The sequence below is a fragment of the Phoenix dactylifera genome, chromosome 11 (assembly GCF_009389715.1).
Source record: "Phoenix dactylifera cultivar Barhee BC4 chromosome 11, palm_55x_up_171113_PBpolish2nd_filt_p, whole genome shotgun sequence".
Taxonomy (NCBI): Eukaryota; Viridiplantae; Streptophyta; class Magnoliopsida; order Arecales; family Arecaceae; genus Phoenix; species Phoenix dactylifera.
In genome coordinates, this window is record NC_052402.1 from 13,017,375 (window position 1) to 13,040,072 (window position 22,698).

Consider the following 22,698-nt stretch of genomic DNA (forward strand, 5'->3'; position numbering starts at 1 on the left):
ACAGTTAATCGGGGATAAGGATGGAAGGGATTCATAATACATACCCCATTAGAAAGAGAAGTAGGGTTTCTGTAAGTCTCGCTGAATATAGCCATAAATAAATATTATTTGATTCATAATTAAATTTTATTATATAATAATCATCAATATAAATATTTTTAAAATAAAAAATATAGATAGCTAATCATCTAAACCAGCTTTTTTGCATTCAAATCTCACGTACATCTTAATACTCCAAATTCCATTGTTCTCTATCCTAACATATTTTTCTCTAACAAACTTATTAGGTCCTATCTCTGTCTCCCTCTCACCTGTAACAAACTTATTAGCTTTTTTGCATTCCACCTCCCACCTGTATCTTAAATTTTATTTCTATTTTTATTTTTATTTAATAGTATTTATTATTTTTATGTATTTTTTTACTAAATGCATACGGCGTACCTATCTGTACAGGAATTTGTACAGTAATTTAAATAAAAAACAAAGAAAAAAGCTTTTCTGAAAGAAAAATTGCTAACATGTACTTTGAGGCAGGCCTTGGTAGTATCACAAAAAAAATGAAAATTCCGAACGAGCTCATTGGCAATAAGAATGTTGTTAGTGATTTTTCGGCCCTTAATGAATGCTGACTGGCTTCCGGAGATGATATTAGTGGTGACAACCTGCAAATGCAGAATGAGAATTTTAGATAGAAATAATTTTTTAAATAAAGTTACAAAAAATAATGGATCTAAATAAGCAATAAGAAAATCAAAAATGAGATGCGTTAATTCGGATAAGGGGACTCGTAACCCAAAACAAAACAAAAAAAAATACTTCATGAGTCAGGGGCAATTTCATGTTTTAACAATTATTTATTATTTATTTATTTTTATACTTTATATGTATATTATATTACCGTTTCTCGTTTCCTATACATTTTTCCAGGCCATTTGACGAGTCAAACGATCCGGGGTAGAAATACAGAGGCGAAGATAAAACAAAAAAATAAGAAAGAAAGAAAGAAAGAATAGTGCGCTTCAAAGCAGAACATTCTCGAACTCCCGCCAACATCATCGCCTGCACCGCCTCCTGTTCTTTTCGACGGGATTCCCCTCTTCTCGCCTGTGCGACTCCCAGCCGTTCCAATGGTATATTTCCTTGACCGAGTCTCTTATTCATATCATCTGATTTTAATTTATTTCTCCATCAATCCCATCTCTCCTTCCTCGGATCGCTCTCAATCGCGTTATTTATTTATTTATTTTGTGCGCCAGAAATTATCATCAGTTAGGGTTTCCTGATGCACTTTCTTGATTTTTTTTAAAAGAAGATAAGAACGTTTTCTTTCATGTTTTGTTTCTTGATTTGGGTCAAGATGGAGCAGGAGAGTGTGTGATCTGTGGATCCGGGAGCCTTAGGAGATTAATGGTGGGTAGTTATGGCCTGTACTGAGATATGATCTAAGAATAGGGTGGAAATGTTTGATGAAGAGAAAATACGATGCTTTTATGTGACGTTTGGTTGCTAAGAAAGTTTGGTGAAGGAAGAAAATTTTGGGGTGGAAATGTCTGAATCTAAGGGGGTTATCTAAAGCGATACATAATTTATCTCCCTTCCTTTTTCTTGGTCTTTTTGACATTGAAACATAGCGCCAGTTTCAATAAAGATTACGAAGTTGTAAATGGAGATAAGAGAATGGTAGGCAATTCTAAAGTTAGAGTAGGGATAAGTTTCTAGTGTGCAATGTTGGCTGGTAGAGTGGTAGTTATGGTTGTTCACGTAAGATGGAACGGAAGAAATGGAATGAGATGTTAGATAGATGATACTATGGAGGAGGAATAAGAAAGGTAAAGTGTTGCATCATTTAGGCTGTGTTTCTGGTTGTCGAGTATGCTATGGAAAAGAAATGAAAGAGGGGTGAAAGGTTGGGGGGGTGGATATGATGGTGGAGATGTGTGGATTGGCAATTTCCCATCTTCATTTACTTTTCCGTACCCTCTCTATAACAGCATGTAAATAATACCCTCAGGTTTTTTGTGGCAAAAATGAGGAAAAGAAGAAACCAATGTGGAATGCCTTTTTGATTAAATCTCCTGGCATTTGGCTGTTAGCACTTGGCAGAACTCCTTTGGAAGTGTAATGATCACTGTTGGTGAAGTTAACTTTCTGGAAGGGATGGTGGTTGTTGGTGGGAAGTGATGCTGGAGCTGCTGTAGGGACAAGATGAGATGAAGGAGAGAGGTTTGGATGATGATCCTGGCTGGAAACATTTTCTGCTCAATATATGGAGAAAGTCACGAGTTATCAGTGCATTTTGTCATATCATGTCTTATAACTTCCCTAACAATTAAATACTTTGAAAGTTTACATTGTTATCTGAAAGTGTCCTCCTTGCATGCAACTAAACAGTTCTTAAAAAAAATCCCGAAAGAGGGAAGTAGTTTTTGGGTTTGGTACGGGTCAAAAACAGCTTATAGAATATAATAGGTTGAACTCATGATAGCTTGAAAGAATTCAGCTAATATTATGGAGAGAAAAACCATCCATGTAGATCAGGCTTCATCCATATGATCACACTTCATTCAATAGATGTGGGAATAACTTTTAATTTTTATTACACAATAATTATGTTTTAGAAAAATGCTTCCATTATTATCTCAAAGATTTTGACACCAATGACCAAAACCAAATACAAATCTAAATATATATACGTTACCCTAGATAAATATATGAAGTATTACACAACCTTGCTTGCTACTGTACTTTATACTAAAGCAACTAGTTGAAAGTGGAAGTGTCACAATTAAGTGTCCATTAATAGGAAACTTCGAATTGTTTGTCAAAATGTTAAAGAGTCTTATGCCATCTCATGTCATTTTCACATGTCTAGAAATGCAACTACTGACACTAGATAACAACGTGATCAAGTAACACAGGAATGTGCCTGCACATTTGAAAATTCAAAAGCAGTCTGAGAAAAAGGTAGGGGAAGAAGGAAACTGCAGGTAATAGCCTTTGGAGAACAGAAAATAAGCATAGTTGTCTATCAAAGGATCATGAACATTATATTCTAGATTTGCATGCATAGAACAATGTGTATATGTTCTGTAATTTTCTCTGCACAAATGTCTGCTTTCAATGCCCTATTACCCATTTAGAACAGCAGCCCTTGGCAATGCATATGTATCTTTTGCATTCTCATTTGTGATTTAGAAGTCTAACCTATTATTCTATATGTGCTTCTTAGTCAAAGAAAAGAGGCCTCTCTTTGGAGGAGAAGCGTGAGCAGATTCTTCAAATCTTTCATGAGTCTCAGGACTTCTTTCTTGTGAGTATCCCAATTTATGTAGTCTTCGTTCTTTAGTTTTGGGGTTGGTTGATCTGTCACTTTTTGGTTTGCTATCATGATAGTAACTGATACATTACTAGGATGGTTGTCCTCTTTCCTAAATATAATACTGCAAGGTTTTGGTCCATGATCTTAAGCATTTTGGTTGATTAGTTTGGTTAGAGACTTGTGTACAAAATGAGTTTATAACTTGCACACAATTTATTATTGTTGATGTGTATGTTGCTTAATATCTTGTTTGTTTTATAATTGCAATTTATAGTATTCGTCTTATTTGAAACTATAGTCTTTATGTATCCCTAACTTCAGGCTTTTCACAAAAGTGGCATGCACAATCCATGTATTATTGGAGATGCATGTTTGACACACAAAGTATTATATCCATGCAATTGCTTTACAATTTCTGTGGCTTCAGAAGGCAGCTAAAGACTTGTTAATTTTAATAAATCATTCTGTTCATGGTTCAGGGTTGTAGTCCGCGCAAGCAGGATTCCTTTTATTGGTTAGCAGCTGAAATCTACCTGAGAATTGTGATTGATCATTGTAACTAATTTGTACAGTAAAGGTTGCATGGTTTAGAATGGGCTGCAGAAATTAACAAATCTGCCAATGTTTTTATTGCAAACCTTGTCGTTAGTGTGATAAATTAACTAATTCATGATATGTTATGCTACTTGACATTGGTGCAGCTATGTGCATAAGTCTATATTTCTTACCTGGTTTTGTATTTAAAGAAAATTAATAGACATGAAAACCTGAAATCCTGTTGCTATCATGCCTTAATTAGTGGTTCTATATGTGGATATCAAGAGACTCAAAAAGGTGAGATATCATGGTTGATCTCAGCTATTGGCTCAGCAACTTTAATTTTAGGCATGCATTTTGTAACTGAGACATAAAACATAATTAACATTTCTTCAGGTTTAAAATCAAATTCGTCAAATAATATCAACCGGTTCTTTTGATATTAAAAAATCTAAAAAGTTTTATGATAAAAATATGGCAATTTGAGACTTGATTTACTACATCAGGGAACAGGTAAAGATGATTTGGAGAGCAAAGATGACATAAGATGAGTGGCAATGATGAGAACTTTGATGTAAATGTGTTGTACAAAAAGGATAATCAGAAATGATTTCATTAGAAAAAGAATAGGAGTTATACCATTAAGGATAAAGTGGTGGTAAATTATTTGAGATCAAATAGGCGTAAGCAGCAAAGTTGTGATGAGGCGTTGATGAGGAGATAGACTATTTTTGTATCTAAAAGGCCAAGATAAAGGGCGAGATCAAACATGCCATGGAAGTTGTTTGAAAGGATATGAAAATTATGGTGGTGATAGTAAATGAAGCCCTAGCAGTAATAAATGTAAATAATGAAGCATGCATAGTGTTGATGCCACATTGCCAGGAGAATGCCTTTTGGCTATAGCTTGGGCTTTTTATAAATGAGTTCTTATTTTTTTAGATCAATTTCGTGCCTTTTAGTATCATGGCAGGCCCCACACTTGCTCAAAACTGCCTAATTTAGAGTGTTCACATTAAGTTGACAGCTAGTATATCCATACCTTGATCCTAAATCTGACCCTATGCCAAAGGAATGAGTCTTGTAGATGAACATTAAGATTTACTAGCTGGCTTTTTTCATTAAGGAGATTCTTTGATTTTGATAAAGTACATGTCTTCGATGATCATGATTTGGATTAGTTACAGGTTAGACAATGCTTAATCCATGTTTTCAAGTTACGATGGTTGCTAACAAAACTAATTTGGATAGAATTTGGGCAGAGCTCATTTTGACCTTCAATTGAGGTGTAAGTATAATGTAGTAGTTTGAATATTATATGTCATTTAGGATTTTGGGTAGCGGTTAGATAATAATCAGTATGGTTATGATTAAATTACAAATCCTGTTGTGGGTGGAGCAATCCAACTCAATTGCTTCTTCTGCCTGCTCCTTCTGTTCACCCAGTTATAATGCTTCGCCCTCTGCTAGGGACATACCTTGCTGGCTCGTCATATTAAAAGAGTAAATGAGCTTTGAAAAGGAGAGTCAAGAATGATCTGCAGTTGATTATCATTGTGGTTATGTGCTAAAATATTTGTTCCTTTCATTTTACTTATCTTCTCCTTTCATCAGAGCAAAGTGTGATATGTTTTAATCAAGTTTAATGTTGTTCTGGAGCAATCCAATTCGTCATACATGCATGGTGAAACATAGATTTGTTTCCTGTGCTCAGAGTTCCAGGATGTGATATCAAATTTCATAAATTGTCATCTTTTCCAAAATTTTACTCTATAAGATTCAAAGGTTAAAATTCAACCGTTCCATTTCTTATTATTTGTCACAAGTGTTCTCCATATACGTTATAGCTTCAACCATGATGGGATTTATCTTCAACTGCCTGTCTGTATTTGTTCTTTTTAGTTTTCTAATTTAAGATCAAATTTTGACCTTCTCTTTTCTTGTTTTGATTGTCAGCTTAAGGAGCTTGAGAAATTGGGTCCCAAGAAGGGTGTGATCAGCCAATCAGTGAAGGATGTTCTCCAAAGTCTAGTGGATGATGACCTGGTTCTGAAGGATAAAATAGGCACTTCTGTGGGTTTATGTTTCTTTTCCTTCTTATGTGTTTTTATTTATTTTTGTGTGTGTGGAAATGTGTAGCATATGAATATGGTTGCTACTGCACTGATGATTCTTTGGCACTACATTTTCCAAATCTGGACATCTGAGTAGTTGATCAAGACTAAGTTTACTTTGTGATGATATGCCACTACAATATAACTGAAAATGTAGAAACAAAACAAAGTTCGTTGGCTAGTTTCCCTAAATTTTCGCATCATTCTATAAAACTTCATGCATTAGTTTAGGTGGCAATACATTCTTGTGTTTTGCACTTGCATTGCTGCATGGTGACTTCTGGTGCTCATCTAATTTTGCCAATAATCTGAAGTGGAACTTTCTATTGTGCTATGAAATGTCTTATAACTCTCAGCTTTTAATAATATTTGGATCGGCCACACCTTTTTCTTACTATCTGCTTTATTTCAACTTTGAACCTATTCTAGTAATATAATGGTCCGTTTATGTCTTTTTTTTTTTGAGCGAATGGATCAATCATTCAATCTTGTTTAGTTATGTTTATGTAGCTTACACATGTATTTTCCCAGGTATACTTTTGGAGTCTTCCTAGCTGTGCTGGAAATCAGGTATTATTTTTTCATGTTTAGAAAGTACGTATTTATATTCAATCATCAGGTTTTTTGGTTGCTTGTATCTGTAGAATTTATAATTGCTTTATGCAGCTAAGGAATACTTACCGCAAACTGGAATCTGATCTTTCGAGCTGTAGGAAGCGCTTTGCTGAACTTGTTGAACAAAGGGGCAACTTGAAGAAAGGCAGGGAGGAATCTGTAAGCCTATAAAGTGTATCCATTTTATATGCATCCAGAGATCCTTCTATAAAGACTTTAACATGGGCCTGTAGATCTAACCGATTTTTATTGTATGAAGGATGAAAGAAAAGCTGCTTTAGAGGAGCTGAAGACTGTTGAACTACAGCATAAAAAGCTGACGGTAGCTACTATGCACTTAACTTCCTATGTATTCTCATAGTTTTTTGTGAGTACTGAAAAAATTATTGGCTATCTGTTTATAGGAAGAGTTGGCATGCTATGCCGATAATGATCCTGCTGCACTCGAAGCAATGAGTAAGAACATCTCTCATCTTCTCCACATGAGAATGCTTTCATCTTCTTCAGTGCTGATATTGCAGTCATAGTTTTCTGAAGTTGTGCCATTTAAACACTACACCATTTTTGTGCACTTTGTAAATTCAGCCTTCTGATTTTCACTGATATGGCAGAAAATGCAATTGAGGTTGCTCATTCAGCAGCTAACAGATGGACAGGTATTTCTTTGACAGGATTTTTCTGTATTGCTACCGATCAACCTTTTGCTTTTATCTAAACTGATAAGCTTCTGAACATAATTTCTCAGACAACATATTTACCCTACAGCAATGGTGTTCAACCAAATTTCCAGAAGCCAAGGAGCAACTTGAACACTTGTACACAGAGGTAGATGCATTTTTCCTTCATATCAGACCTGCATTTGCATCCATCACTATGCCATGGTTCAGATTGTTGTGTCATTAGCATACAACCGAACTCAGGTATACGTGGATACATCAACTTTCCGATACAGAATATGTGCTTTGCAAAACTATCATTTCTGCTTACTTCCTGATGCTTTCTGGGGTTTTTCTTGGAGCGACTGAGCTATTTTGTAGGTACCTGCACTCTAAAATAAACTTGGGGTGTTCGGAACATGTACGTTGGTATATTTCTGGTTTGTGGCAGAATATTGTAAGGCATAGTTGTGTCTATCTTTTAAGAAAACCTCGATGGAAATGATGCCAAAAGATTTGAAACACTAAATGGAATAAAATTACAAAGCTTTTTAGGATCTGTCCACTTCTATTAACTATTATATGGGGAATACCAGTTCTGTCAATTGGATTTTTCAGACATGCTGCCAGTTTGGACTCAAGCGCCGGATGAAAATCAGCCACGGTGACATTGTAGTCTACAATGGACTCTCTCAATTGTTTAGCTTTTTAAAATTATATTTATTTCAGAATTGTCGTAATGTTTCTCAATGCATGTATCTAATTGCTGTATGTTGCAATATCTTCCATTGCTGTCCAAGAGGTCTTCAGGAGTTTCAATATTTATTGAGCTCCTGTCCATCTTGGATTTCCATCTCTAACGTTCATGACCTCCTATCTGCACTTACAGACATAAAACTCCATATAAAAGGCTTTCTAAGTCCTTTAATGATGATTGGTTATCAAATGCTTATCATTAAAACCATGCTTCGAGCATTGCTATTGCTCTATTTTCAGATGCAGTTAAGCAGCATGACAACCAATGGACTGTCTCCTCTTCTCCTCAAGTTGTTGGCATCATTTGAATTATTGATAAAGAGACATATCATCTGCAAATAAGATATATGCATGGCATTGTTTCTTATACTATCAGTAATCCTAAATTTTGCTAGGACTTTTCTTTTATAGTTTGGTTGCTTTTTCTGGTGAGAACTTGATCTAAGTTTTCTGATATTTGTGGCTTCCAAAATGCAGGTGGGAATAACAGATGATTTTGAATATTTGCAATGATCATTGAAACATACTGGGGCTGAATCCTGATTGCATTACTTCGGTATGCAACATATACTGGTAGCTTGAAATTTTTGTTTCTTGGCCAAAAAGAGAAAAAGAAAGAAATTTTAGTTGGTTTTACAGTTACGGGTACTTTCTCAGTGCTGGTACTACAGGGATTGATTTGTTAGCGCAACTAATTTTCGTTTTCTTCCTGTAAATTTGGCACTCTCTTGTTTTTGTACAGATAGCTTGGCTATAGCCTTGGAATGACTTCAATTCTCTCTTGCAACTATGTCACATATGCATATGCTCGTGCCTGTACTTCAGAATTCCGGTTAAAAATTCTGTAACCAAGGGGTTCCAATTGGATTCCAACCAATCCATATGTCTGAAACAAGGTCTCTGCTCAGAGTAACAACATTCAGACCAATGAAACTACCCTCTTCATCTCTTTGATTTCCGACTAGCACTGTGAAATTGGGCCGGTGACTGGCCGTGCATAATGGTTTATGCGTACAATCTGTAGTTCAAATTCATAATGAGCCTTCTTTCATGTAAGAGGAGTTTCATAAAGAACCAGGGAGCTGGAACCTTGAATATTTCCTCAGCCAGCTTGCAGTTGCATTTCTTTCAGGTAGAATGTGAGATGTGTGTTACAATGTGCTGCATCATCTAATCACTTGCTGTATTAATCTCATCCGGGCTCCCTGCCAGTGCTTCCATCACTAATTCTGCTGCATGCATCAGGTGTGGCATATGCAAATGGCTCATTTTTGATGCTCGAAGCGCTCTCGCTGCACAACTAGGATGGCTATTGCTTGATGGTCATTGGTGGTGTAAATGAGTCAGGCATAGTCGTCACGTTCTATAATCGAGCCAAGCTCGAGTCAGGTCATCAGGTTGCTCATGAAACTCTCATATAGAGGATTTGGTGAGAGATTAAGGTGTTTCATCGCCCTCTCATATGCGACTTGAGCTAATATTTTAAACATTAATTCACAATTATTCTGTTAAATTCATTCTTATTTTTGCTGGCATGCTACTTGAGCGAGCCTTCCGCAAATCAAATGTTTCCAGGCAAAGATGAGCCACTTCACTCGTATACTGGTCTAGCGGTTGGTAAGCACTTACCAAGTCGAAAATTCGAGCCAAACATGAGCCCTTCACTAATACCTTAATCTTTCGACTTGCATATCCCATTACAGATTTAGATTATCAATAATGGTACCGCCACACGTAATTTACTAAGCCTCTGTGAGAGACATGTAATAATGTTCCGTGGCATCAGCAGCCCATGAAAGATAAGGACTGCATGCATAAATCTAGGATCATACCAGCTGAATTTTCATTGGAATGGCTGTAAACTTGCAATCGGATTTATGAAGTCATATTATTGTAGCGTTGCTCTTTCCCTAATGCATTCACTTCCATCCAATCTCACACCCAGATGAGAAATATCGACAACACTTACGTCACACAACTTGAAGATTTCTTTTTGCAAGTTTCACTCATCCAATAAAAACGAAGTATCATACTTAAAATATCCTCTTCCATAGAATCTATCTTTGCTGCAGTTCGAAGACCGTGGACATAAAAAATATCAACTTTTAAGTAGGACCGGCTGGAAGCCCAACTAACAAAATAATAGTTAGGCCCGAGGCCCGGCCCATGATCGGTTCAAATCCATGCGTCTAGCGGTTTGGCATCCTCACCGTTCATTACTGTATGAGAACGCCACCTTTTGGAACAATCATATGGACAAGCCTGCCAGCCGTCCGTCGTCCATTCTCTTCGATAAATACATCTCCCCAACCCCACCATCCCACCGCACCTCCCAAAAAACGAAACAAAACAAAAAAGAAAAAAACTCTCCCGTCTCTCGGACCATCTGAGGCTCCGACCCTCGTTAGGTGCTCCGGCTCTCATACCCAGATCCTAGAAAACCTAGAATCTCTTCAGGTCTAAAAGGAGTCCAATTGTCAGCCATTCCCTTCCGATTCCAGATTTGGGGGCGAGATCGAGGTCTTCTCCGATCGTACCAGCAATGGATTTCATGAAGGTCTTGGATCAAACTGTACGGGAGATGTAAGCCCTGCGTTCGGAAACCTCTCCATTTCGCCCTCCTGAGATCTCTGTCTTGATTTTTTTTTAAATTATTTTCCGTTATTTTTCAGAAAGAGAGAGGTTAATCTTAAAGTGCTGAAGGTGCCGGAGATGGAACAGAAGGTTAGAATTTTGCTTTTAATGTCTCGATCTATGGTAATGAGGACCCGGATCGTTGTAATTTCTTTCAAATCTTGATTCCATGGTTTTCTATTTGAGAAAACGAGGGCTATCCTCCATGAACTGATGGACTCGATTTTAGATTGTGAATTAATATGTATAATAGAAAGAATTTTTTTTCTCCTTCTTTCTGAACATCCTTCGAGTGGAGATATCAGCCTATCTTACCAGCTTGTACTCGAGATATCAATTTTGTTGCCCCCCTGAAAAAAATGGTTAAATAAATTAAAAAAAATGTTTAGCCTTGATCTTGGAGAACTGAGCTGAAATTTCTCTTGGCGGCATGGTGAAATGACTGCAAAAAAGGGGAAAAAATATTTCAGTTGTTGTTTTCCCTTCGGCATGTTTAATTCTTAGATAGCAAGCCAACTCTCTTCTTCTCGATGTCCATTTCGGTTGATATGAGTTGGTATTATAGGATCATGAGTGGACTGTATTATTGCTGAAGTTCAAATCTGGGAAGAAGTTGCTACTGGCGTTGGACTCTCTGTTTTGTTCTCTCTGTTTCTTTCTTTATATTGATCTATCACCATTACGAAAATTAGGTTCTTGATGCAACTAGCGATGAACCTTGGGGTCCTCATGGATCTGCTCTATCGGAGATCGCTCAGGCAACGAAAAAATTGTAATCCCTACCTCCATTTTATTTGGATTTGCCACTGAATATCTTTTATTTTGGAAAAGTAATGTGCCAAAGTATATGTATTTCTAATTCTGTAAATGTTATTTGCACAGCACTGAGTGCCCGTTAATCATGAATGTACTTTGGACAAGATTGTCAGATACTGGTTCCAAATGGCGTCATGTGTACAAGGTGCCAGTTAAAGCTCTATCCTTGATGTGGATAAACAGATCTTTAGCTTCATCGGCTATTTTTACTTACTGTTTTAACATTCATATAATTGTTGCACTAAACTTCCTTGTAGGCATTGGCTGTTATTGAATACTTGATTGCAAATGGATCGGAAGGCGCAGTTGATGACATTATTGAGCATACTTTTCAAATCTCAGTACTGCTTCTTCACCCTGGATAAGAAAATTATTAATTTACCTTGTCCGTTGGGATCTTTTTTCTCCCAAATGCTTCTCATTATGTGTTTTTTTGTGTTCCAAAAGGCACTTTCAGGATTTGAGTATGTTGAACCTAATGGAAAGGATGTCGGGATCAATGTGAGAAAGAAGGCAGAAACCATCTCAGCTCTTTTGAATGATAAAGAAAAAATACAAGCAGTCAGAGATAAAGCTGCTGCAACCCGTGATAAGTAAGAACCCTGAACACTCCCTATGAGATCTTTTTCTGCTCATATCTAAACCATATTTTGCTGAATCAGTGATTGCTGTATATAGGTATTTTGGGTTGTCCTCAACTGGAATAACATATAAATCAAGTTCAGCTTCATACGGCAGTGATGGCTTTAGTGGTCGTTATGGAAGCCTAAGTGGTTCAAGGGAAGGTGACACCTTTAGAGATAGTTACCGAGACAGTGAATCACATAGAAGTGTTGCTGATGAAAATGAAGGGAGCAAATCAAAGAAGACAGTAGCACATCAAGCCAGGTAAATTCTACTAGCCTTGTATACTCTGTCTTTTTCATTTTTCTTTTTCTTACATTATGCTTGCTTGTTGATTTGGGTTATCATGTTTATAAGGGATGTTTTTGGTTGTGATTCATTTGAGATGAAAACCAGATCAGCCAAAAGAAAAGGAAATCTAGAAGATGATGTAGTTTTGTGCTAGTGAAGTTTAAGGTCTTCTAGTAATATCTAATTACACAAAACTAAGGGTTCAGAGAGGCCAAGTTTGGACTGAGCTCACTTTTCCCAAGACAATGACAACCAAAAAGTAATAAAAGAAAACTTTTTAGGTTTGGTCTAGGTCTCTTGTGGGCTCAGTTTCTAATTAATTTTGTGAAACTGTGGGTTCACAGGAGCCAAGTTTGGAATGAGCTGAGTTTTCTCTAGACCATGCCTCTTTCTCCAAATAATTTTCTTGGGCCTGGCCTAGGCTTCTTTGGGCCTAGATACATCATGTGAAGCTTGGGGCTCACAGGGTCCAAGTTTGGAGTGAGCTCAGCTTTTCCCAAGACTCTGTCTGCTTCTACAAATAACTTCCATGCCTGGTCCATGCCTCTTTGGCAGGCTTAGGTACTACTTAATTATGTAAAACTAGGGTTTCACAGGGTCTAAGTTTGGACTGAGCCGAGCTTTTCCCAAGACCGTGCCTGCTTCTACAAATAACTTCCAAGGCCTAGCCTATGCCTATCTAGGGGGCTTAGATACTCTTTCCAATCTTGGATAGCTTATAATATGGAAAAGCGGTCTCAACCTTACCCAGCCTAATTGATTTGGCATGACCTACATGAAAAGAATATCATGGAATTACATTAGGAAGCTGTAAGATGGGCAATTAAGTTCTTCAAAAAACTGATAATTTTAATATTTAATCACAGCACCTCTACCTAAAAGATACCAGTAGATTTCATATTATCTTACCAAGGGATGCATGCACAACTATGGAAAACACCAATTGACGCTTGCATATATAAGAGGCTGGAAAAAGAAATGCCTTAGATGGGGATTGGTTGTTTACATAGATAAAATAATGGTTGCCTTAATTCAATCTTGGGTCATGAACCTTAAATATCAAATAACCTAAAAATCCTTTGGTTAATGTTGCTTCACCTACCGCTAATGTTCAACTAAAATTTGTTTGTTGGATAGGGATCAAGATTCTTTAACATCAAAATCAAAGCCATCAACTAAGCCGGGCCACGCTCCATCTTCTAAAAGCCCAATTGTTCAAGCAACTAGTAGCAAGGATGATTTTGATGACTTCGACCCACGCGGATCTTCTAAAACTGGTGAGTAGTTTTTGTTTATTGATTTCACATGGTGAAAGAGAAATATCTCTTTTTTACTAGCATATATGCATTAGTTACCGAACTTATACCTGCTTTGATTAGATTCTGATAAGTAAGATTCATATATTTTGTGAATGGTTAGTGTATCAATGCTTGCACAATGAATAAATCAAATAAAAATTCTGCAAAGCATAGATAAAGAGAACTAAGATTTCAACATGAAGGGGAGAATAAGATAAAGAAGTGATCATATTCGATACTTTTTGTCTGGATTCTTTCCAAAGCAAAGTGATATGATTATTTGTACCTGAATACTTCCCAGAATTAAATCGATAAGTGTGATATATTGATGTCGCTCAAACAACTAGATGGTATTGTTCCCACTTACGGGAGTCTCACTCATTGATCTGTTTCAACAGTAAAATTATATTTATCTAAGACTAACCAGAAAATTGTTGCTACACTCCCTCATGTGAATCAGATGCAGTCGCATGTCCAATTGCCAAGCTTGAAAAGAGGGAAAAAAATAAGATAAAGGATGGATAGATAAAAAAATTTCTCAATAAGCTTTAGGATTTTAAGAAAATGATATATTGGAAAGTTTTGTTTTGTCCCTACCATCTTCACCAATCTCTAAAAAGGACATTGTTATAGTGGGTAAACTCATTGCTTGAAGAGACCTAGTCTTTACCAATTTCTAAAGCTGAAAAAAATGATAAGTATCCAAGTGTCTGACCCATATCTGCCTCAAGAGATGTATCAGACACGGATTCTAGAAGCTGCACGGTAGTGTCCGGGTAAAACAGGACACGACCTGTTTCTCTTTTTGCCTTTTTCATTCTCCATCTCTAGATGGCGAAACATTGGGATAATGCATCAATCCTGGGTTTGACATGACTTAGATACTTAATCTGAAATTTGGAGACAAACCTGCCTGTTTACTTAAAAGTATTCAACTTCGCTTCAGGTTGGATTTATAATTTATAAGCTACAGATGACAACTGAGCTGTTTCTTGTGAGCTTACCTGGGGTTAAGTGGTTCCTTCTATTCCAACTCTACGATCAACTTGTTTCAAAATCATGTTAGTTTAGGGCCTAAACTGGATATGTCAGATGAGAGTATTTCTTGATATAGTCAGATTATAATCCAATATGGATTTACCAAGTAACGTGCAGCCAAACTTAAGCACATTCTGTCATTGCAATTTGCATACCATTTGAAGATTAAAATCTTTGGGACAATATATCATTTACTTAAAAAAGATAGCTATAATTTTTGGTTTTCAGACATTTTCCTGAATATCAGTGCCAAAACTAACCATTGAATGTTGATTTCTATTATTCCACCTGTGTTTTTTCGCTTCTGTTTTTTCTGTCAAATTTATGTACAAAGTTTACTATATGTTATAAGTCTTCTTTCAGACATGGACATATTTTTCAGTTTCAATCATATGCACAATTGTCATGCGTAAAGCAATATCATGCTTGTTTTTTATCCTTTTGATCTAGAAATATCATTTTTTCCCCAAAAAATATGAGTTTCATGGTTGTAAGGCAGTCCAGTTTACTTTTCATGAGGGTTAGTAGCCATGAGGCAACATCACTGCTGAAAATCTTGAGGTGATTATTTTATTCCTAATTATTCTAATATGCATGTAGGCTCATTTCTTAGGCCTCAAATGTTGCAAACGTGTTATCTACTGATATTGGTTAAGCTAAATTGTGATGATTTGTGGCTTATAGAGTTTAGACTTCAAGTAAATAAGTTTATGATGAGCTTATTGGTAGCCCACCTAATTTATTTCACAGGATCAGCTAATACAAGCTCTAGCCAGGTTGATCTATTTGGACAAAGCTTAGGGTTCAACCTCATGGACGAACCAGCTTCTCTTCCAACAGAAACAACCACGCATGGCAATCCTGCAACAGCTGAAGTTGACCTTTTTGCTGATGCGACTTTTCAATCGGCCTCACCTCAAGCCGAAGCAACAGCAACTTCTCATACTCAGGTTAGTTTTAATATTTTTCCCAATTAATAAGGTGGTTGAATTCAAGTTTATTAAGTTCTAGTAGCCTCATGTAACTTGGGCGGTAATCCAGTGCACAAAGGGGAATTTAAAACTAAGAACCAAAGTTTCCTGTTCTTTTGGTAGTTAAAGTTTCTTTTGTTGAACTTCCAATAATGCCAGTGCATAATTGCCTTAAACGGAGAAAAATGTTTTCATATGCAGCGGATGTTTTGTTGTCTTTTTCATTTTCTGCAGCCTGTATTCTTTTTCAGATGAAAATTATTTAATTCAAGGTTTTTTTAATGTTGTATAGTACTCACTGTTACTGCAGAGCAGCATTGATCTCTTTGCCAGTCAACCTGCCATTCCTGCTGCATTTCCTTCAGATAATTTGGAGTTTTTTGCAGCACCAGAGCCAGGCTTATCTTCTGAAACAAAGTCTCCCATTTCTGAGCCTGCTAGCACTCCATCATTTGATCCTTTTGCCGCAATTCCATTAAACAATTTTGAGGGCTCTGACCCGTTTGATGCCTTGACTTCTCATACTGAACCAGCAACTACAAAATGTTCACAACATTCTACAACCAGCAGCCCAAACAAGCTGGATGAGACCTTTGGTCCCTTCACCTCTCATACTGAGGCAGCAACTACAGAACCTTCACAGCATTCTACAAATAACAGCCTCAACAACCTGGGGCAGACCTCTTTAACAGCATCCAAGCCTGCCCTCAAGGACACTTTTCAGGTTAAGTCTGGAATATGGGCTGATTCCTTGAGCCGTGGACTGATTGATCTGAATATAACTGCCCGTGAGTTTCTTCTCTCAGCTTTTATCATTGTTTTTTTTATAGTGATTTTGGAGTGTTTAATCATTTTTTAAATAAGTAGCAACAAATTTAACATTCTTTACCTGGAGGTTGAAGCCTGATACTTACAAACTTGCTTACTAGTGATGTCATGACTTGTTTTTGCATTCCTTATGACGATGTACCAATAATTTTGCTCCTGTCTAATGCATGTCTCCAAATCCAACAATTGTACATGGTTCTGTAGCAAATTGAATGCCTTGAGAGAGATTTCTTTTTAAGCAATCCTGGTTTTGAGATAGTATCCAAGGTAGGGAGACAGATTGGACGTAACCACAAAATTGGTAGTTTTCTGCTGCTAAATTAAGTCATCGATTCTAATGTAACGGGGCCCTGAACGTACCTGGGACTTGAGGATTGCATTATTAATTTCTGATTTCTTGAAATGGTTGAATATGACTCTCTCTTTTTTTCTAGTACTAATTTTTGCATGCAAGCAGGCACACAAAGTCACAAACACATCTAAAAGTGCATGAGTTGTTTGTTATTTCATCTATTTGAATTGGAAACATGAATATCTTTTACATTTCTTCTCTCCGCTGCTACGTCTGTTATCAGTGGAAAATTTTAGATATTTATGATAGCTATTTTCTGAATTTTCTTGGGTCCTCTTCCCTTCTTTTCATAGCATTCCAGTGTCAAGTTTTCTTTTGAGTGCATGCTATTGTCTCCATTTCAGTTTCCATACTACTTTTCGTTCAGTTCCATAGCTTCATCCTCTGTATGTGCAACTCCTAAGCTTTCTCTAATGTATTCTAATATTTTTTTCCTTTCCCCAAAGCCATGTTAGCACTCTCAACTACTCTTATTTCATCCTTCCTAGTTGTACCACATGCCCAACTGAATGTACTCAAGTTGCATTTCTTCTCAAGTGGGTTTCCATTTTGCATATATCTTTATACATCGCTTGGTATGTGTTTGATACCAATAGATGAGTGTGTTCCAGGAAACTTTGGGAATTATGTTGCTAGAGGATATGAAGATAGAAAATTCGTTTTGAGGTTTTGTTTGGTCTTGTAAGATATAGAAATAGGCAAATAATTATTCTTGGTTTGGAGAGGAGACAGGCAAACCTCAAAAATATTCCATATCCAAGACAATGTTTTATAAGCTTCATATCAGATTATTAGATATTGGTTCGATGTCAGATATACATTTATACAGGGTTATAGCGCTGTAATAGATGCATCTGCAAATTTACCATTTTTTCAGTAAAAGAGAAATTACGGCTATGCTTATTGTATGGCATTTTCATACATGAAGAAATCATCAGGTTGAAACTACTAGAGAATTAGTTTGACGTGTGGCAACATTAATCTGACTTCTTTTACCATATTTTTTTACCCGCTGCTCCATTGCAATTTGCAGCCAAGAAGGTAAATCTAGCAGATATTGGGATTGTTGGGGGGCTTAGTGATGGGCCTGATGAGAAGGAAAAAGGACTTCCAAGTTCAGCATACATGGGGAGAGCCATGGGCATGGGAACTGGTCTGGGCAGGTCTGGGCTTCCATCTGCTGCAATGGGGACAAGTGGGAGCTTTTCAACATTTGGCCAACAGCAGTTTGGAAGCTTCAAATGATGCCGCATCTGAATTTTTTTTTTTGATATTCCTTTCTCCAGCCAATAGTTGTTCCTGAAAGAGTTGAGTAATTTTATTAATTGTACATTGCATTTTATTTGTTTCACTCTACATTTCATTGTTGTTCTTGTTATGCACTCGCATAAGTTTTACAAAGAGGACTTTGTGCTGAACTTTATTGACAGTGCAAGGACTATTGCTTGTCTATTCTCCAGGTTCCCAACTGACCGTTTACAGCTGAAGCATGCCAGTTGGTGTTTCCTGTTGCTATGAAGCAAGCTAAAATGTGTCCATTACTGACTGTTTTCAATCTTTGAATCTTATGGTTATTATTATTATTTTTAAAATTGAGACATGTTAGGGAGGGAATTTCTTGAATGCTAAGGTTTGTAGACCGAAAATTTTCATTATTAAAAATATTAAAATGATTCCATTGTGTTTTGGAATTGCCTGTCCCTGTTCAAACACAATGAGATGCAAGTTTGTTATTGAGCTTTTTCTTCAATTTGGAGCTGTTCGTTATTATTTTTCGTTCTCTGTGGTGGCATGATAGAAACAAACCGTAGAGAGCTGTCATCTGTCATCCAAAAGACCAAGAAATGGTTTGGGGAGCAAAAGTTTTGTCAGGGTATCTCCTGAAATGACTGGGATATAGTTCGTGATCCATAAAGTCGTGTAGTTAGCTACCAGCACGAAGTGGTTCTTGAAAATGGCAGTGGCAGATCCGGAAGCCATTTGTTACAAGAAAATAAGCGGGTCATGGGAGCCGTAGAAACTACCATTATTTCTCAGAAAGGAAAATGCTACGTCTCCCACCTTAAGTTCCTAGAAATGATTGCAAACTTTAGGTTTTTTCTTTTGTTCTGTTTAAGAAGTGGGAGGGGCAAAATTTGCATTGTGGTCTCAAATTAACAGCCTAAACCTCGGTTTATCCACCAAAAACCGGTTTACGTACGTGGAGTTTTTAGAGGATTGAGCTAACTAGGAAATATGAAAATTGAGTATCTGTATGTCCTGCCCACCCGTGCGCCCTGATTAAGTTGGGCTCATTTTGGACTCATCATGGCTGTCTGATATTATGTTTAAGTTGAAGTAATTGTGACTCCCCATCTCATATTGCTGCTATTAGAGCATACGGTGCAATATTCTAAAGATAAGAGCATATCATAGAACTATCTCGGCCATCTCAGACATGCATTTCGACAATGATTTGCTCTCAGACATTCATGCAATCAATTACTCCGAGACGGTTTCATCATCTGCTGATATATTTCCAGACTTAAACAAATGTAAGAAAAAAGCAAAACCACAGATAAGTCCAACATAAACTTGATTTCATCAGATCAATGCTACGTGCGAGAACCAACATCCAAAGAACTATGAAGCCCTGTCCATGAGGTGAATTGGCGTCAAAATAATTGTCTTGTTCGTTTCGATGACGCACCCATTCATTACCATCTCCTCCAGCATGAAGTGTGCCTTCTCAAGATGGAACATGATATCAAGCTCACACTGTGAAGAGGGTAAAACGAAGAAAGGAGTATTTTAGATCTTTAATGAAACAAATTAGGTGGTTTAATCTAAAGCTACCAAGGATTTTAAGAACATACCACATTTCCAAAATGGCGGTCCATAGTTTCGACTAATAGATGTATGAATTCTAGGATTGCTAGCTCATTCTGCAAAAGAAGTGATTTCTATTGCATAAGATTATGTGGATAGACTGCTTGTAAGAAACCTAAAAGTAGTGCTAAGCAATCTGATCCCACACAAAGACTTCAAAATGCAAATGTCAGGCCCAAAATTTTCGAGTCGTGAATATTTAAGTTACATATGATTGATATTGGCACCAAGCTGTCACATATGAATGAGTTTTAGAAGACCTCCAAAGTAGTAAGATAATGATTAACATAAAGAAGGAATATGTTATACAAGTAAAATGCTGAACAATGAGAGATGTCCTAACAGCATTATGGTTGTTGTACTGAATTGCCAATCAAGTGAATGTTCCATACGAAGTCCAAACCCACTAGTAGATTTGCCTCTCCCATGTCTTGGCAGACATTAAAAATCTGTAAACATGACTAGACAAAAATTTTCTAATTCCCATCCACATCAACTTGAACTGCAAGATTCCATCATCCCTCCGCCCCCCCCCCCCCCAACTTGAACTGCAAGATTCCGCCCCCCACCCCACCCCAAACACCCCCACCCTCTGTTTTTTATTTTTTTTATTTTTTTATTTTTTTTAATGCCCTAATCAGCAACCCCTCACACGTAGAGTTGGAGACTGCTCGATCAATGAAGGGATTTACTCCCACAAACTATATTATCTATGAATTACAGACTACAAAGGCCTTCATTATATGCAAAAAGCCGTTTCTGTTGGAAGGTAATATAACTGCCTTAATCTACCTTTAGCTCATTCACTAGAAAGCTTCACTTTGTCGAAATAATATACTTCCCTGCATCAGCATTGAATTGGGTATCAATGAAGGTCCACCCTTAAGCACTTGCATAAAAGCTTAGTCAGGACTCGTCTCCTCTTATGACATAATAGCACTATAACATTTTTAATTGCTCGAAAATAAATTGGTGCCTCCATTTCTTTGTCCTATCTCAATTTCACTAAATATTATAGTTTCATTTTCCCCAAAAAAGGAGGCTCCAATACCAAATATCCATATTGGTGTTTGAAATCAGAATCTTCAATTGCACAATTAATTCAACATAAACATTTTTGCAACCAGAAGTATTATGTATTTATTAGTTCATAGAAGTTGATGTTCAAACCTATAGTGCAATAGAAGAAAGTAACACAGACTTGCTCAGAAAGTTTTATGGAGGTAAAAGTATGCAGGATCAGTGATTCATAGACGAGACACACCAAGAGAACAGAATGTCATACCTCATCATTGTCAACCCCCACTAAGAAGAAAAGTGATGCATATCGCCTATACACAATTTTGTAGTTTCGATGCTCAACAAAAGAACACTGCAATTAGAAACGAACTGGACATCAACAATCATAACAGGAAAAAACTATGATAAATTAACAATAGTAACAAGTGGGTACTGATAACAGCATGCTTTCAGAGAACAGATGTTCATCGTTATCCTCATAATTATAGTGTTAACGCAGGGTATTAGCTTCCTTCCCCTTTTTGACATGAGATATGCATAATCTGATGCATAATATAAAAGACCTTCCTTCGATAACCAAATTTACATGCAGAAGGGATATTTTTTCTGCAATTTCCATTGGAGCACCCAAACCAACATCAACCAACACAACAACTCTACTACAGCAAAGGCTCTCAACCATCCACAAACCCTAAATCCGCAAACCATCATCACGAATCAATAAGCGTGCAACTCGAGAAATTAGATCTTGAGATTGCCCGGATAAAATCAGTTCATCCCGGATCTAAACAGTTAGCCAAAATCGACAAGAAAAATCATTCAAAATCATTCTTCTCCATAGAGACGCATCTACAGACCCCTGAGGCCATAAAACATCAAATCGTCGATAGAACTCAACACCAATCCCCGCCAGATTCATGTCCGCCATCCAGATCGACTCATAAAGGAGCTGTTCTGGACTTTCCTCAGGCACAAGCCATCCGAGGTAGCTCCCTAATCGATCTACACCATTAGGGCAGAAGATTGAACGGAAGAAGAGGAGGAGGAGAGAGAGGGAAGGAGGGACCTGTTGCTCGGTGCGGGCGAGGCATTTGCGGACGATCTCGCCCTCGAGGGCGCGGCGCTCTTCGAGGGTGAGGTACTCGTAGTATTGGGCCAGCCGGGTTTGCCCTTGCTTGTTTACCAGCAGTACGAATCGGATCCCCATTGCTCTCTGTCTCTCTCCCCCTCCTCGGCTCGGGACCGGCTTTTCTTCCTCACTAACCTTTGCGAGACCTGGTCGCAGGGCAGAATCTAGCAACTAACCTCCAATGTGGCACGTGGCAGGCAAGCACCAGACCCTATCGGTGCATGCAAGGACTTGGTGATGTCTTTATTAAAAAAAATAATAAATAATTTCTAACAACAACTTTATAAGTCATCAAAGTTTAATTAGTATTTCTTTTTCTATACTTAATGTTATATTTATCGTTTAAAATTAATTATGATATATTATTTTTAATTTTTAGCATTCCAAAGTTTTATCGATTTTTTTTCAAATTTGTTGCTTGTTTCTAACTTCCGAATTATTTGCTCGTTGCTTTCAAGTCATGAGAGGGTCGGTCTAGAGAAATTTTATAAAAGCAAGAAAAAAAATTTCTCACCAACGAGGAATGATTATTGAGTCATGCTATAAATGCTTTGATTAAATGAATTAACAAGAGAGGCGAGATTTCAACTTTTAAATCTCAGTTAATTGAATCACTTGCAACTACTGTTGTCCCTTACTTCCTCAGAAGAAACACCACTGATAAATATAGAAACAAATGACATTCGCTAGGCTGATAGCACCTCCTCGAATAAAAGTTCTAATGGTTGGTTGATCTGATCCCAAATTATATAAGTAATAGGTCCCTCTTTTCTCTTCAAGCAATTTGTTTAATTACAAAATAGCTAATGATGCTCACATCTATCTATTATAT

General features: G+C 37.1%; 3 protein-coding genes across 6 annotated transcripts; 2 read left to right on the plus strand and 1 right to left on the minus strand.

The window, feature by feature from the left end:
* The first annotated feature begins 1,003 nt into the window (after positions 1 to 1,003).
* Positions 1,004 to 9,528, plus strand: LOC103711205 (meiotic nuclear division protein 1 homolog). Of its 2 annotated transcripts, XM_008797266.4 has the most exons (12): positions 1,004 to 1,130; positions 3,230 to 3,310; positions 5,813 to 5,929; positions 6,502 to 6,540; positions 6,637 to 6,744; positions 6,845 to 6,907; positions 6,990 to 7,041; positions 7,197 to 7,241; positions 7,331 to 7,410; positions 8,475 to 8,553; positions 8,740 to 9,129; positions 9,243 to 9,528. In XM_008797266.4, the coding sequence occupies exons 1-10, from the start codon at positions 1,128 to 1,130 to the stop codon at positions 8,508 to 8,510; spliced, it is 624 nt and encodes a 207-aa protein (XP_008795488.1). In that variant the 5' UTR covers positions 1,004 to 1,127; the 3' UTR covers positions 8,511 to 8,553; positions 8,740 to 9,129; positions 9,243 to 9,528. The 2 variants fall into 2 exon arrangements, with proteins under 2 accessions (XP_008795488.1, XP_026662093.1); XM_026806292.2 differs by having other exon boundaries at positions 7,331 to 8,553.
* Positions 9,529 to 10,316: 788 nt separating this feature from the next.
* On the plus strand, positions 10,317 to 18,432 carry LOC103711206 (clathrin interactor EPSIN 1-like). Of its 3 annotated transcripts, XM_008797267.4 has the most exons (11): positions 10,317 to 10,580; positions 10,670 to 10,721; positions 11,324 to 11,403; positions 11,514 to 11,592; positions 11,705 to 11,788; positions 11,895 to 12,040; positions 12,126 to 12,335; positions 13,500 to 13,639; positions 15,449 to 15,648; positions 15,980 to 16,457; positions 17,883 to 18,432. In XM_008797267.4, the coding sequence occupies exons 1-11, from the start codon at positions 10,540 to 10,542 to the stop codon at positions 18,092 to 18,094; spliced, it is 1,722 nt and encodes a 573-aa protein (XP_008795489.2). In that variant the 5' UTR covers positions 10,317 to 10,539; the 3' UTR covers positions 18,095 to 18,432. The 3 variants fall into 3 exon arrangements, with proteins under 3 accessions (XP_008795489.2, XP_038987595.1, XP_026662092.2); XM_026806291.2 differs by lacking the exon at positions 11,324 to 11,403 and having other exon boundaries at positions 10,318 to 10,580; XM_039131667.1 differs by lacking the exon at positions 11,324 to 11,403 and having other exon boundaries at positions 11,705 to 12,040.
* Positions 18,433 to 19,291: 859 nt separating this feature from the next.
* Positions 19,292 to 22,046, minus strand: LOC103711207 (AP-4 complex subunit sigma-like). Its single transcript, XM_008797268.4, has 4 exons — positions 21,804 to 22,046; positions 21,003 to 21,089; positions 19,705 to 19,773; positions 19,292 to 19,606 (listed from the first exon to the last, which is right to left on the minus strand). The coding sequence occupies exons 1-4, from the start codon at positions 21,942 to 21,944 to the stop codon at positions 19,472 to 19,474; spliced, it is 432 nt and encodes a 143-aa protein (XP_008795490.1). The 5' UTR covers positions 21,945 to 22,046; the 3' UTR covers positions 19,292 to 19,471.
* Between the last annotated feature and the right edge of the window lie 652 nt (positions 22,047 to 22,698).

Excerpts from the sequence above, each read along its gene's own strand:
- LOC103711205 (XM_026806292.2), top strand. Across the intron at positions 6,908-6,989 it reads TACAGCATAAAAAGCTGACG|GAAGAGTTGGCATGCTATGC; the intron begins GTAGCTACTATG and ends ATCTGTTTATAG. Across the intron at positions 7,042-7,196 it reads TGCTGCACTCGAAGCAATGA|AAAATGCAATTGAGGTTGCT; the intron begins GTAAGAACATCT and ends CTGATATGGCAG.
- LOC103711206 (XM_008797267.4), top strand. The coding sequence starts at position 10,540 with ATGGATTTCATGAAGGTCTTGGATCAAACTGTACGGGAGAT. Across the intron at positions 12,336-13,499 it reads ACAGTAGCACATCAAGCCAG|GGATCAAGATTCTTTAACAT; the intron begins GTAAATTCTACT and ends TTTGTTGGATAG. Across the intron at positions 16,458-17,882 it reads TGATCTGAATATAACTGCCC|CCAAGAAGGTAAATCTAGCA; the intron begins GTGAGTTTCTTC and ends TGCAATTTGCAG.
- LOC103711207 (XM_008797268.4), bottom strand. The coding sequence starts at position 21,944 with ATGGGGATCCGATTCGTACTGCTGGTAAACAAGCAAGGGCAAACCCGG. Across the intron at positions 21,090-21,803 it reads TCGCCCGCACCGAGCAACAG|TGTTCTTTTGTTGAGCATCG; the intron begins GTCCCTCCTTCC and ends TTCTAATTGCAG. Across the intron at positions 19,774-21,002 it reads TGGGGGTTGACAATGATGAG|AATGAGCTAGCAATCCTAGA; the intron begins GTATGACATTCT and ends CTTCTTTTGCAG.